This window comes from Thermobia domestica, chromosome 8 (assembly GCF_964235325.1).
Source record: "Thermobia domestica chromosome 8, izTheDome1.hap1.1, whole genome shotgun sequence".
In the NCBI taxonomy this organism is placed as follows: Eukaryota; Metazoa; Arthropoda; class Insecta; order Zygentoma; family Lepismatidae; genus Thermobia; species Thermobia domestica.
Window position 1 is genome coordinate 238,641,033 of NC_137461.1, and position 17,265 is coordinate 238,658,297.

Genomic DNA, 17,265 nt, shown 5'->3' on the forward strand with positions numbered 1-17,265 from the left:
AGGGAGTGGTACTGTTGCATAGTTTGATCTATTCTAAAGAAAATGAGGTATGAATCATGATGCTACAATAAATAGTAAGGAAGTTCTAGTTGTTTCAGTGCAAGTCTAAACTTTACTTCGGAAGTGGAAATCCTAAAAGGGTAAATCGCGTAGCGAACTCCCCATTTTTCACGTTGTCTTCCGTTACAAAAAAAAAAAGTTTTTCTTTCAGTCGTGACCCTCACTACGTCAAAGCTTGGACGCGACTGTCCTCTAGACACCCTACCAAAAATTCTCCCACATGGGAGCGGCTGCTGACCATCCCCTTAGTGAATTCGCTATTTCTGATTATGAAATGAAACAACACATTTCACTATAATTGTTCTTAGGTGCCAAAAAAATCAAGCGTTTTTAGCGTATAAATAGTAGTACACAGATGAAGAATGTATAATAAAGAATTTCATATTATAACCGCAATCAGAAGGATTTTATGAAGGAAATGGAAATAAACTAAAAGTAATGCTATATATGGCGTTTTATTACTAGTATCTCGTACTTAATCGTACTTCTATATTCATTATATAGTTGGTATGACATTCCCGAGCGTATGTTTGAATTTGTGCAGTTGTGTTTGTTATACTGCATTTAGTCTGCATAGTAATATGGTATAAAGTTACAATTAACGTAAATTTTATACCTACTGCTTACAATTACAATTACACTTATTATATAATTCTTTGTTTCTCCTTGCAGATGATATTTCCGTTGCATTTGCCAATGAAGTGTGGGAAGCTGCTTTCGAAGAAATATCACGTCTAGGACTTGAAGATAGATTGAGTGAAATGTTCACTAAAATAGCAAATACAATATCTCTTAAAATGCCACTCAAATATATCATAAATTGATCAAAAAATATGTAACTATTATAAAATGTACTTTATAGTGTATAATTATTGTAACAGATTGTCTGACTGTAAAAAAAATAAAATAAAATAAAGAAATGCTTGTAAACTACTATATCCATGTATAAATTAACAACTTTCCTAGTATGCTTCGCTGGGCAAAAATAAAGATTAGTTGGATCTTTAAAAAGTTGTTGTTTGCTCGACATTCTTTATAGCTACTGACCCTCTAGAACTCTTAGTTGTGGTAAGTAACGAAAGCAAAGACTGCGAATGCTGCCAAATAAAATTTCGAATGTTTTACCAGAGTTGCAATAAATATTCAGACTACTAAACTAATCCTATACAGTACGAAACCTCAAATTCTCCTAAGTATGGAATTAACCGGGTTTGATTCTGCTTTTCTCATAACGTTACTTGCAGGTTTGAGATTTGACAATTCATTAAACTGAATACAGAATATGAGTTCCACTGCTTTTGCAACTGTAACCATGATGGATTTATCAAGTTTTGGAAATTGGAACATATTCCAATGTCAATTTTCAAATAGTTAAAATAACCTTTGTTAATGAACACCATTGGCAAATCAAATCTTCCCAGCTAAGATTTCAAGAGCAACCACTAACTCGTTTTTTCTTAGAAGTGGATTTAACGTGTTCTGCCATTGGCCTACTCAATTATAATGACACTAACTGCGACTCAAATTTATGGTTTGTAAGTTATTAGTTTAATTTAATTTTGTAGATACTTCCTGGCTTACTCTCTATATTATTAATATTTCTTTTATTATATTTTAACTTATTTACTAAAAGTCAAACAAATTCAAGATGAAGTCCGTGAGGAGACTTAAAGAAATAAGAATGTCCAAATTCTATATACATACAATGTAACCAAGATAGTCCTTACCATTCTAGGGCAGTGATAAACAAAGAGCAGTACAGTATACGGTGCGTACCTTTAGGTTTAGAAATAATTTCCATGAGGATCCAACACATTTTGCCAACTATCCAGCAGCTGCAGAGTACCCTGCTGATAAACCTCGGCGGTCGTGCATTCAAAGAAGGCCGTGAGTGTGTTCCGCAGGTTTCCCTAAGTTATGAAACATATCCCAAGAAGGTGGTTATCGAGGGGATGAAACAGATGGTATGTCGACGCAAGATCCGATTAACATTTTTCATTACGGTGAAGGTAATAATAGACAATATATATACATATATTAAAAAAAAGAGAGAGAGACAGTTTGGTAAAGTGTTTTGCTCTTTTAATTTGTTGATAATTGTTATTATTGGCAACTGATCATTCTCTTATTACCACTGGTACAAATCCCGGGGAAGGGGGGAAGTTGAGTGGGACATATTCCCTCCAATCGTGGAACTGGAGGAACTGCCCACAAATAATCCGATTTGAAGTGTGTTTCTCGGCAGAAATGTGATTTTTTGTGTCCAACTGCCACAAAGAAGAGTGATATGAAATTGATGTCCCTTGCTGTATAATATACAACAAGTTCACGTCAGAAATCCGATTAGTCTGCAGTAATATAAGTCTTATCTCCCCCTTCAGAATAAGAGTCAAATCTGCTCGCCTACCAATGTTGAAGACAGGTTTGTGCCGCTGTTAATTACATTACAGTTGGGATCTCTTCTTTGTTGTGATTCATATTTACACATTTGTAAAACTAATTATAATCTTTCTGCTATTTGAAACGTCATTTGATAGAAATTAATAACTTGGAGTTGCATCTTGAAGTTAGAGCTGTTAGGTCATATACCTGAAACATAAGGACTTTTCCCGGGTAAAACATATACAGGAATTCTGTTACTAGCAATGATTCTTCACAAAATTCCCAAGGAAAATATTCTGCGTACGTTGGGAATGAGGCTATATCAAAGACGACTCAGCTTGAAGAAAGTTACTGTCATCCTGAGTATAAAGATGAAACTTCTGATTAAGTGCTAATATACCATACGCCTAGAAAGATCGCTCTTGCAGAAAATAAAAAGTAAGGCTTTGGCCTATAGTTCATAGATTCAATGTCGACGATTATTCAGAGATTGCAGCGGTGGCCCTCTTGCATGGAAGTTCGTACATTGAATCCACCAGCTCACGTAATAGAATAGTAGATTAAGATCAGTCCTGTTGTTAAAGCGTGATGAAGTCACAAAAACGGTCACTTTCATTTTTATTCTTTTTACATATATCTGCCCCTCCCTCTCCCGTTCGTTGCACTGTAAAAGTGAAATGAAGAAAACATTCCAGGACCAAACATTATATATATGCTAAAAGGTTGGTCAAGATCGATCTGGTGGTTCAAGAGCTATTAAGATTTAATTATTTTTATAGATTTCTCTCCTCCCCTTTCCCTCCCCTAAGTTCTATAGTTAACGTGATATGATAAAAAAACAACTCATATCTGAGCCTCATCTATGTTGAAAATTTGGTAAAATCGGTCGGGGAAGTCACAAAGACAGTAACTTTTATTTTTACATTTTTGACATATTTCTCCTCCTCCGCCGCCCCTTCATTGCACTGTAAAAGTGAAATGAAGAAAGCAACCCAGGGCCAAACCTTATCTATGTTGAAAGTTTGATCGAGATCGGTCATGTGGTTCAAAAGTTATTAAATTTTATTCATTTTCATATATTTCCCCGCCTCTCCCCCAGGTCCTAAGATATGCTTTCAAAATTAAATGATAAAAAAAACACTTCCCAGATTTGAACTTTATATATGTTGAAAATTTGATTGAGATCGATCGGGGGGCTCAAAAGTAATTAATTCACGAACATGGCCACTTTTATTTTTATATTTATTGACTTTTGTATATCTTTCGTTTCACCCCGTCCCCTACGTTGCTAAGTCAAAGTGAAACGACAAAAATCATCTTAGTCCTGAACCTCATCTACTGTGAAAATTTTAATCAAGATCTGTCGGGTTGTTCAAGAGTTATTAAGTTTTATTTATTTTTCCTATGTCCCCCTTCCCCTCTCCTAAGTTGTATTGTCAAAGTAAATAGCTAAAATCACTCCCAGGCCAGAACTGCATTTACTTGGAAAATTTGATGGAGATTGGTCCTGCGGTTGAAGAGATTGAGAGTCAGAAACATAGTCACATTCATTTTATAATATAGACTACACCACTTTTCTGTAATAATTTAATTCTTTATAAGGTAAGCTCCTGGTAATTTTGTTGAGAGGGACAAAGAATTAATAATACATTTCTAATTAAGAAGAAAGCTTCAAGTTCTTTTACCACTTTTATACTATCTAACGTCTCTGAGTTTTCTTTAGCTTTACACGGTGTTAAGGCAAAATTACTGTTCTTTCTAACTTCTTCTACAGAAAGATCAAAAGGGGCAAAAATATGCAAAAAGTATTAGGGAGATTAAGTAAGAAGTACAAGGATCCGATTATAATAATATACAAAATAGAATTAGCAGATGTGTCAATAGAAAAATTTCTTAAGCGTTTACCAGAGCTCCTAGAGCATTTACAAACAGAATATTATTTTCTTCTTGATTTCGATATTACAAAAAAAATTTTCAGGTACTTTTATGAAGAGAGAATTGGAAAAATATCTTACTAGTAATTATAATTTTTGGAATGGAAGGATCTTTTGTAACAAATTTCGAGAAGGATCAGCCAATTAATACTATTTGTAATAACGACTATTATGTAGGTTTAGATTGTCTTAGATGGAATAAAGTAATTATTCTACTAAAAATTTACAACAAATTTGTTTGCCAAATTACGTCTCAAAGTGTACCTTATGTCTTGGATAAACACCTAATTGATTTTATACATTGTCCTGACAATGTTTAGAGAATAGTTTCGAGAGTAACTTGGCAAAACAAAATGGAATTACGAGACTAAGATCTACTCTTTTTAACTATTCTATTGATGAGTGGACAAATTCTAGTAAGTGGAAACCAATACAAGACTGTTGAGACCTAATTTTTCACATCAAAGAATATTTTACAGAAGCTCTGTGTTATTAAAATCCAATTTCTAAGATGTGGATAAAGCTAACGGATACTTTGCAGAATAGTTGTTCGGTAGTTAATGAGACACAACAGCTTTTAAGTTATGCTTATTGGGGTAACTTAAATACTAAAAAGTTAACAGGCTTCCAAGTAAAGTTACCTGACAAAAAAGAAGATCGAGAGAAGTTAATAACATGTGTAGTTTCTGCTTTTAGTTTAAATACATTCCCTATTAATTATATTCATATAAGAGACTGTAAGAAGAATTGAATTTCTATAGAGCAGAAGTGTTATTTAGAAGAGAGAAGTACATATTTTACTAAAACGAATTCTCTTTTCTCTACTATTTCTAAAGATAATGATTCAGCAGCTCTTTATTAATGGGAAAATACAAATTAATTTTAAAGCGAGATCTTGCCGGAGATTAATATATTTAGAGGAAGGACAAGAATTATTAATAGAGGCTATCAAATTATTAGAGTATAGAGGTAAATCTTAATATATGTTAAAGTTTGCACGCATTTCCGAATTGTATGTGTCTAATTGTTGGCTAGAACACGAGCTTAAAACTAAGCAATGAATTTAAATATTAAGTTTAAGATAAAGATTGGTCCTCCTAAGAGTGTACAAAATAAGCATTAGGAGAGAGTTGAATTTACTGTTGTTTAATATAGACTTTTATCTGTATATTTTATGGTACATTTTGCCATAATGGTTTAATGTGTATATATATTCTAAAATGAATTACTTATACTATACATATCTAAAGCAGGATAATATGTTGCAACTCGTTTATTTTGTTTTATGTTTTTTTTTATATATTCCCAAGCTAATTTTATATTGTACTATAAAGGTTTTGTTTATTTTTTTTAAAATCAATGTACTAACAGAGCTTCTACTTATCTCTACGCACTGCAGAATCGTGAAGAGAGCAAAAACTTACTAAATCAGGTTCCAAGAAAATGCCACCGAAGTTGGGGCCAAGAAATTATTTTCGTACCTGTTTGAATAGTGCAAGATGATATAAAATTCTAACCTAGTTAAAATGGAATATCTTTGCTTTCTTCTGGCTATTACAAAATAAGTACTCCATCCAAATATATTTTTTGTTTATTAGAATAGCCCAGAAAGGTATAAAAAACCAAACTAGTTAAAATGACCTTTCTTCGATTTTTTCCTGTGAATACAAAAGTGAATAAGCCACTAAAATTCATTCTTTCGTTTATTTGAATATTACAAATGGTACAAAATTTTTTGTTAGTTAAAATAGTGTTTCTTTGCTTTTTTTCTGGTTGGTACAAAAGTAAATAATCCATTTAATTTTATTCCTTCTTCACTTGTTTTGGCTTGCTACAAAACTGAATAGGTCCAATTTTTATCCTTTGCTTCGATTACAAGTTATTCTGATTTAAATATTTGAGTTTTGACTTGGTTGATTAGTATTTTTGGGACATGTAGTACTGGATGACCTATTACTAAATGTGGAAACCGCACCTTAATATGTGCTCCCGTATAAATTTTTCACCTTTGAACTTAGGGGGTGATAAAGGGGAACGAGTACACCCCACCTACTGGTTCATTCTCTGCAGTGTTACATAGGGGTTGCAAAATATGTTCATAGTCTTATATAATATCTCTTATATAAAAATAGGGGTTCAAAAAGTGGTCATAAAAGAGAACGAATACATCCCTAAAAGTGCTCATTAAAGGGAACGAGTACACCCCTAAAAAGTGGTTATAAAAGAGAACGGGTGTTCGGGGTAATCAGTTTTCCATAGCTGGGACATGTTATATAGGGGTTGAAAAAGTGGTCATAAAAGATAAAAAATACATTTCTAGAAAGGGGTCGTAAAATAGAACGAGTTTTTAAGGTGTTCAGTTTGCCATGGTTCGATGGTACATGGGTCATGGCAGATCGTGTGACACTGGATTATCGAGTACTTAGTATCAGGCGCGACCTGCATTGGTCTAATATGGCCTCTTGCAGTACATAGATGCAAAAATACATACTTATAGAAAGAACAAAGTTGAAATGGGAAACAAAAGAAATTAATAAAGTGTTGGAAAACGTGTTTGGTTCGGTTTCGGTTCTCACCATCTTGGTTTAGCCCTTTGGGGATCTTTTCCGGATCCTGGCTTTTTGGGCTATTTTTTAGACTTCCAGTCAAGCAGCTACTGCATCGTCACTATTTATCCTAGGATCATGGTTCATATCTCATTCTCTTCAGAATAGAGCTGGCTTTTAAATGGTACCACTTGCATTCTCATACCATATACCAAAAGCGGGAAAAATGTCAAAGTAAAAATTCCGGAGGGAAAATTTTTTTTCTCGAACTTTGGCCCCTATGGACCCCCTGTGTGAACGTAGCCATCTAAAAAAATCTGATAAATAGTACTTGGTATACTTAATGTGTGTGCCAAATTTCAAGTTTCTATCTTGAACAGTAAGGACGGGAGAAATTTTATCAAGAATTCCCACAATGCCCCAAATTACCACAAAACACTATGATCTCAGGGGAAAAAAAATCCTGAGACATCCCTAATTACCCTAGGGTCATGTGTCGCCCATATTCTCTTCAGCTTAGAACTGCCTTTCAGGCGGTACCATTTACATGTCTCCATCATGTATCTAAGGCAGGAAATTCAAAAAAAGGATTTTTTTGGTCTAAATTTCTCTTTTTTCAACTTTTAGCCATTCTGGACCCCCCTGTTTCAACCCACAAATTTGAAAAAATCTGGTAAATACTACTCGGTGGACTGAATGTTTGTGCAAAAGTTCAATCTTCTAGGTGGAAAAATAAGCCCGCCAAAAAATATTGAACATAGGCTTAGTAAATGAGAAAATAAATTTGACTTATGACGTCATCACCTCCTATGTCTGGACGCAGGAAGGTCTGAAACCATACGTAATGTCTTCTACAATGCGTCTGGACTTGAAAAACAACAAAAAAAAGAAAGAAAAAAACGGACGAAAAAGCTCAAATAGAAGAAAAATAACGCAATGTACCATGAAAAACGGGTATGGTACAAATTGTACCATAAGATCCCCAAAGGGTTAGGCATTTATTCTCCTTGTGTTTGCTACTTTAAAAATTGGGGATTCCTTAGGTGCTTTGCAATAAAAGAATCATACTTCCAGATTTAATATTTGTTATATTATGTGTACCTTTCTGTTTTATATTTTATTTTGTTTTACACTTTTCAGAAATTGCTCATCTTCTCTGATCGAAACAGGACACATTAAAATAATATAATAAAATACAAACACTAAACTTACTACACTACACTACTCAACACACTAAAATGTAAATTTTGAAGCACATTGGATTTGCCGAAAGTTAATATATTCACTAACAGAGTTTTTATTTAAGGGTTCTAAAAGGGGTTATATATATATATATATACAGGAAAACATTTTTTATTATGAGAATTTACTTATATCTATTTCTTCTTCCATGTTTTCTTTCCATATTTTTCTTCAAAAATTATCGTTTATACTACATTAAGATTTTCTATGCATTGGTTATTTTCTTTATTATCTTAATTTCTCGTGTTATTTCAATTCTTATTTCTTTCATTTTGTTGTTTGTAATATTTATATCCACTCATGTATTGCATAAAAACTTCTAATATGGCGGCAATTACCTGCCGGTAGTGGTAAGATATATCTAATTATGAAGCTGATGCATGTGTTGCATGGTTATTACCTGCCCCACTTCAAGCTTAAGTCATAGAGTTGAGACCTGCAGCAAATTTTAACATGGTATAGTGAATACGTCTTAGGCTACTCACATAAGCATTCAATTAATGGAATAATACATACAGTGATGCTGATGGCTACAATATATGCATTTCCTTGTTCTTTCATCTTTATTTTCATCTTAAGGAGCACAAATAAATCAATTATATATTTAATATATCATTATTCTAACAAACACCAACTAAGACATTAAATTTACTTTAAAAAGGACCACGTTCTTGAGCTTGTTTTCAGTCATTGCTGATTAGATGTTGCATTTATTCTATATCACATTTTTTATATCTTAAACGGAAATTCAATACAAGAATCTTTAAAATATAGTGATTGCTTGCTCTTTTGCTTTGATGAAAACTTCTTTTACAACAACAAAAAATAGTGTTTTATTGTTTTCCACATTAACACCATAACACGATTAAACTTATATTCGCGACAGTAATTTTACTCCGATTCATTCCATATAGCCTGAAAGAAAAAAATAGTCCTGCCGATCATAGTTTATATGTTTATAAAGATTATAGGTTGAGTTGGAGAGAGACATATGATTTGTCAAAGGGTTAAAGGAAAGAGTAGTACCACTTACGCATCCAGTTTTTATTGTGGAACTTATTATGTATTGATTTCTCATAATTGACAGTTTTCTTTCATTACCTTCTGATTTGTGAAAATACGATTTAATATAGTACGACATTTAATGCATTGGTATGTAATTGCACTAATTGCCTCTTTTGGGGAACAATTGGTCCAATGAAAATTTGAGTGTGTATCTATTAACGACATCAACTGCGATTCGGTTAAAATTGTCCTCCAGTGTCTGTGAAAATTCTTTGTAGTAGGATCTCCAATATAAATTAATCGATCTGGTTGCATCTTCCTCTGGAATAAAGAGCAAATACAAATAGTTAAATTATTACCGGAAACGAAAAACAGTTGAAAAATGTATTTATTTGAGGATTTATCTCAAATGCCGTACCTTGCATAATTCGCTACCTATATACGAATTTTAACTTTACTGTAGTTGCGACGTACGCGATATTTATTCTTGTAATCAATAAGAAAATGAAGGGTAACATACAACGCTTCATAAAGAAAGGCACTTACCTCACAACACCAAATAATTCATTTACTTTAACACTTTTGATCCTCACTCGCGATAGAAATTTAATGTAAACGGACGAAATCAAAGATCTATCATTATGAGCGATTCTCTCAGAAAACGTCTACGAGTGGTAATTGGTTATGGAAAACTTATTCGGGATCATGCCTCAGACAAAACATTACTTCTCTTGTATCTGACAATGAAATTGTTAACATTAAGAATCCTGAAAACAATTGTTAGGTTTGTTTATTCTAACGTATTTCTCTGACGATATAGGTATATATTTTCTAAGAAGATTCTTTTACGGTTTTCTCTCAATTAATATACGAGAAAATATAAATGAGGAAAGAAATACGCAGACAATGCAGAAGTTACAACCTAAAGATAACACCAGTAATCATGCTTTGCATTCCACCCATTTAATGTTTCTTTGTGTTATTTTTTGCGTAATTGAAAGAGCATTTGCTTGATGCAATATTGTTGCACAAAAGAATACGAATAATGTTGTACTCAACTCTTAATAATAAGTTCAATTATATTCTTGCACTTATTGTTAGGACAAAACAGAACTAGTGAATTACGAAAACATACTATAGATATGTATATGCAATGCAGCGATAAGCATTCATAATCACTCCAGTTAAACTCTTATTTGTATGGCATAAATTACTAAATCGAACATTGGATTCCTCTAAATATGAAATAACAATCTTTCGAATAACATAATAAATCAAATGTATTTACTTAGATAAAAGGCTAGTAACTTATACTTTTCAGCAAGTATTACTTTAACAACATATGAACAACATTCAATTGTCTACACAGTACAATAGTGTTACTTGACCACATTCTTATAGAAGATTCTGTCTACAATGTTTCTCAGCATTCGAGTAGTTTCGAAAAGTTTCTCAGAATTCCTCCCCTCAGAGGTATTTGATTAACACAGACACTACAACTCAAATTGTAAAACGAAAAGGAAATATTTATTTCCGTTTTATATGCTTTTTAACTTGTTAACTAAATCTTTCCGCATTTGTTTTCATCTCAACGATCAATACCCCTTTCTCGCTATTGATTCTAAACTCCTTCTTTTGGCTATAGATGCTCACTCGTTTCTCTACTCCTTCAAAATATTCTATTCCTTTACTATTACATTCATCAAATCTATCTTTGAAACTTCGAAGGGTTAGATTTTTCTTCCTAGCTTAAAAGCTACTTCGTGTCCTCTCCTCTTTAGTGTAAAAAAACATTCAGTATGATTTTTTCTTTCTATAAACATCTAATTCATATATTAAATATATTCATAATGATATACTTGTTCTTCAAATTCAACTGGTATATTTAAAACTTTTGGTTCAAAGTGTACTTTCCAATTATCCTGTTCTGAGCTCGCGGTTTTGCTAAACATTGTGTCTATAATATATTAATAGGTGCCTTTAATTTCGTAATCGTTATATCGTCCAACTCGGGGAGGGGGGAATTGTTCGTAGTCTTTGTGTTTCCAAGGATGCACATTTAAGAATGCAGAGATTTGTGTAACTTCTTTTCGTTCAACTATATACCTTATGAGAGCTAAGGAAGTAATTTTGTTTAGATTAGTAATCACCCTTTTCTATTTGTGAACTGATTTTGTCCTGTTTTATTTATTTATTTTTTTTATAAATATCTGCCTGTGGAATAACAGAAAGAGCCAAGCAAACATCATAGATCATTGTAAGCTTAGCAGCTGTTTGGTATATGAAATCTTATACAATTTCTACACAACGAAACTTAACATGCACGATCTTCCTCTGTAACTGAAAACCCAATGTGTGTTTACCATCGTTTTGCAAATTGTGGTTTCTCTTTGGCTGTCAAACTAGTATTCTCATTTTTAGGTTCTGACTTACCCCTCGAACATATGAAACTGTTGATCTGATTGCTAATTGCCACAGCAATTTCTATGGCCTACTGGAAAGAGAAAACTTCAGATGTTAATTACTTGCGCCGAGACCTAAAAATAACTATTGAGCATTTTACTCATGGTATTACTGCAAGAATAATTTAAGGATTGTATTTTAACGTGTATTACGTAATTTATCACAGGTTGATCTACTAGATTAGATTCGTTTACCTTCCATATTGAGCTTTCTTCAGAGACTTTATATGCATAAGTGTTTTTTTCTAAAGAAAGGAAATTTAGGCTTTGTGAAATTCTTTAAAAATTCGTATTAAAGCTCGAAAACTTATGACTGCTGCTCAGTTTACAATGATCCATGATTTTTGCTGTGTCTCTTTCTGATATTCCGTGGTCAAATATTTTAGATGCCGATCTTACAACAAATATCCAGGACAAAATAAGTTCACAAATACAACAAGAGTGATTGCTAATCTAAACAATAACACTTCCTTAGCTCCCATAAGGTATTTTGTTGAACGAGAAGATATTACGGAACTCTTTGCATTCTTAAATACACATACTTGGAAACATAAAAAAAATTCAAAGCTCATCGAGTTGGAAGAAGGAACGATTATAAAAAAACGATAATACAATTTAATGATGTTATTGAAGACACTTCTTCTCCTTTATGTAGATGCAGCTATACAAAGGTTGTTTCACTTATATTGAACCGAAATTGAATATGCTACTTACCTAAGAAATTCCTTGTTTTCACCACCGGTTATGTTTGAACTGCCGGCCATGTTTATTGACTATTGCTTGGCATCGAAATTTCCATTGCAAGAAAGAGCTTTGGAGCTGGATCATTTGTATTGCATCAATCTCCTCTTCACAGGTTTTCCACATACTGGTTGCAGAACGGACGCTACTATGGGACTGACGCCGCCTCAGCAGTATGAAAGCGCAATAGTCCCTTGTGCAGGCATCTTAACTCTTTACCAGGGATGTCGAGAAATGGGCAACATTTCTGTTTTTTGTTCCATATGGCCGATATAATTGCAGGAATGCTTTAGCCTTGTGGCTGTATATCTTGTCTTTGAGCCGTTTTTCCTGGTGCACGTCTTGTCCGTATAAAACAGGGATTTCATGTTGATACATTTCAGTCAGGATATGTGTTTTGTAATATGTATCGATAAAAACATACTACAAAAATGAGATAAATTGCAAAATTCTCATAAAATCTCCAAGTTTTAGCTATACTATTACAAATGCTATATGTGTTCACCACCATCAGCTCGAACAACATCTAAACGATTGCTAAATATGTCATAAAATTTAAACAATTTATCTGTGAGGCCGACCTGGACTCTTACCTTTGCACAAGAAACCTCTCTCTTCAAATTCGCAATACTAACAACTAGTATTTTTGGTGCACGCAACCACTGTCTAAAAGCCGTCGAAAAGCACGCTACAGCGAAATCACTGACTCAGCCTTTGCAAACTGCACCACAAAAATCTGTTGACCGGACGTCGTCTTACTTCTGACTGACTGCAAACTAAGAACACGCGTTGGCTAACATCTAATTGGGGTGTATGCTTAATTTAATATATATTAAGTAATTTTGCAATACAAGCGACATAAACCGATACTAATTTTACAATACCTGTAAGTAACATACTGTTCGCTGAATGCGCATAATTTTTATATGATAGGTCTTCACCTTTTACAACTTTAAGGTAATCTGTTAGAAAGCTTATGTTTTACAGAAATTCACTTATTTTGCTACGGTTATTCGTTATGCGAATATTAGTGACCTCTCAGAATGTTATTATTTTATCACATCAATTTCATTAAGTTTTAACATACCTAGTTAGAATGGAATAAGGAAAATGATACATATAAATGTTTGAATATTGATTTTATGGGTAGTTTTAAAGAAGGAAATATTTCATTAAACGTCAGTACTCTTTCAGAACTTTCAATGCTTACCAAAGGTTCAACTCTTCCCAATAATGTTTGCAATTAACCATGAAAAAATCAAGATGAGACTCTAAAGCTACCATAGGATATTGGGTAAAACACTGTCTTTGAATTCAGGAGGAAAGGTAAATATTCTGTTTCGTTCAGCGTGCTATTATTTGTACAGTGCCATACCACTATTCAAATACAGGTAATAACAGTAATAACAGTGTGTGAAGCTAGGTGGTAAACACGTAAGGGTGAGTTAGAGTACCTTCGTATTATTGCATTCCTCTATGTAAATCTCTCGGTTTGAACATAACTATATATACTGTTATGAACGCACTAGTTATCAGAAAAGAAAAACTTTGCCTGATGTCAAAGAGACGTGCTAAAGGAAAGCTGTTCGTCAGAGGATGATTAGATTCACAGACCCGCAGCCAACTTGTGTGTGCACAATGGAGAAGACAGAAGATTTATCAGACTATGCTATAATAAAGAATGGGATGGCTAAAATAATATCTTGGAAACAAAGAAACTTTTCGTATTTCAAGAGCAAGAATAATGAGTTTCAAGAGCTTTCAAAATTTGCCGGACACGGTGGAACTATTGTACGTCGTAAAGATGAGGGAATACAATTCAATAATGGTTCCGGACGTTGCTGTTTTCCAAAATCAGCAACAAGTGGCACCATAAATTGCAGCCTTTATTCTAGGTCAAAATACACATGTATGCCTGTAAAATATCAGTATATATTCTTAAATATGGTACTTCGCAACCGATAACTTGCATATAAAACTTGCAGCTCCACATTAGCATAGATTTTTATTAGTGCAGTCGTAAGTTATAGTGCAGTCGTCAAAGAACCATGGATCAATTATAATATATTGCATGGTTTAAGAAATTACGTTACATTCCGTGCCAGGTCTACTGTCGAATCATATTTTGCGCATTTATTGGCAGACAACTGCTTAAAGCATACACTGCATGAAAATATACATTACAATTCCCTCTACACTAAGGCGTAGAAAAGTATTATATGGTCTTTCATAGGCCTAGCGGTTGTTTGCGCCGTAATCTTGTAGGGCTCTGACTCTTTGATGGTCATTGTGGATCATTTACACCCATTTATGTTGACCATCTTTCTAACTTTCATTAGCTTATTTCAACAATCTATGTCATAAGTTCAAAGGTATTCAATAGGATCGCAGTGACGAATTCATATTTATGACCCGACCACATATACACTGAAATTTAATTCTATGAAGTGCGTAATAATCTCTACGAAGAATTCAATGGTAATTTATACGAAGTAGGAATCATAAACTCATTTATTCTTTATAAATTTCTGTATAATATATACTTACTGAAAACGCTGTCCCTTCCAAATGTTCCATCAAAATGTGAAACAAAGTCGCCACAGTGTGGTTTTACAGAAGCGCTCTCTGCTTTCAAATATGTTATTCCATTCTGAACAACAGGACTTAGGTTAACTTTTATCGGCATAACAATATTTTCTGTGAATATACAAATTATAACATTAGTCTGTGTTCATGTAGTAGAATGTTTTGAAAATAAATTATATTTTGTACAAGTTACAAGAATTGTATTTTCTTCTTCTTCTTCTTATTATTATTATTGTCTTTTAATTACTTTAATGGAACAAACAATATGAGAAATGTGAATATTAAAATAGGTACTTTAATGTGGTGTTAAATATTACATATCTAAATTTTGTATCTTTTGTAAATAAAGTGTACTGGAGTGAAACTCCGATTATCCGAACTATTAGTACTCAGTTCTTAACACAATCCATATATGTAGAAATTTTGATATTTGAGCTAATCATTGACTCAATAATTGTATTATGAAATAAATAATGTTTATATTGTGAAGTAGAAGTACCTCTAAAATAGGTTTAGTTTAATAAAACACGGTAATCCTTATGTATGTACAAACAATTTTTTATTTCTCAAAATATGGGAATAGAGAAATACAACTGTAAGGATGATATTGGTGATGTACCGACTTTGCGATATCCGAAAGTAGGTTTCTAATAATTCTAATTAATCGTACGTTTTATCTTTGGTTTAGATTAAAATTTCAAGAAAATTATTGTTTTACGCATAAACTTATAAAGTGAGCATTTCAATTAGTATCAGTTTCCAAATTATTGTCTCTTTTTGTAATATTGATCCGGTTATTTAACGATCTAAATAGCTGGATTTACGGCAATTGATGTTTTACTGTATATTCAAGGTAGCTAACTATACCTTAGTTGTAGATACTAGAACTCGTCGTTTAATGCTGGTTTAATTCGAAGTTGAAAAGACAATACGTATAGTAATTGAACAGAATTTTGAAGTAGAAAATGATTCGTAGTACATATGAAGTTAATCGTGTAATATTCGCACCATCTATTTGTTCTTGTGTAGGAATAAATGAAATTATACTAAAACTTAAATGACACTTAGAAGAAAATATGAAAATGTAAGAATTCCATAATAAAAATAATGAAATGAATTCTGAATTAACTCCATGTGTGTAACATTTACAACACTTGCGAAATATAACCTATTTCCAACGCCCATCACCCACCATCCACCACCCATTTAATGCTGTCACCCATTTCGAACATTTTAAAGGCATATATTTTCTAATGAATTGTAATTTCATTTCATATTGATAGTACGAATTCATATTGATAGTTAAAAATTTCCATAACTGTTCTCCACGTGAATTTGTATACAATCAAAGACAGTTTTGTCAAGTTTAACAAAAGTCCAAAATAAGCCTATTCGAGACGAAAGTGCAACACATGCAATATCGACATTTGCGCTACTGCGACATTTGCAGTACTATTCTACATAACTTCTAATTCTCCAAGCTGAGAGACGATAGTTAGAGAATAAGCACATAGTATCAAATGCTACACAAAGACAGTTTTATTATATTGGTGTAGCCAGCAATTTGTTCTAGAGGAGACAAACATGATTTTTCATGGGACTTGGGCTTTCAGCATACTAAAAGCAGACTAAAAATCTTCTTTCACAATATGGAACCATTATTAATTAACCACATTTACATGCAAACCTTTCTCACAGCACGTAAGAACATATAAAAGCAAATATAAGAATTAATTATACGGAAAAGTGAAATAACAGTTACTGGGATATATGATAAACAAGTGATTATGTATTACGGGATTATCCAAAGAGCTACGGGGTTATTTGCAAGCGGGGTTATTTGTCTCAAGTCACTCATTTTGGACACACTTGTCCATTGTTATGAACGTATTTAGAGATTTTTGGTCAGATCCAGCTCGGAATAAGTATGAGTATAAGAAACAAAGTCAAAATTAACGTTTAATGACTTAGTAATTTACATTCGAGATTTATAATAGAGATCAATTAGTACAATAACAGATAGCTTCTCTTGTGGAACAAACAAAAATTACTCAAACCATTGAATGTGTAGGTATTTCCTCAACAGTTTCATGACATATTTTGAGGCTTCATGTTCAATTCATGAGTTTTCCATTATCTTGTTCAATCTTATGTACTTACATCGTTTTCCTTAAATGTTTTGTTATTTTTCATATAGGTTGATTGCACACATCCTCACTTTTCTAGATACTTCAACAAATAATACACATTGGGCGTTGACTTACCTATTAATGATTTGAGTCTGTCTTTCCACCCATTAACAGCATT

General features: G+C 32.9%; 1 protein-coding gene across 1 annotated transcript in view; it reads left to right on the top strand.

The window, feature by feature from the left end:
* LOC145691968 (protein takeout-like) overlaps positions 1-905 on the top strand; it is a 32,734-nt gene extending 31,829 nt beyond the window's left edge. The window contains exon 6 of the mRNA XM_081767265.1: positions 733-905. Within this exon, the coding sequence (XP_081623391.1) occupies positions 733-884 (152 nt within the window). The 3' untranslated portion in view covers positions 885-905. The remainder of the gene's footprint in view (positions 1-732) is intronic.
* The last annotated feature ends 16,360 nt before the right edge of the window (positions 906-17,265 follow it).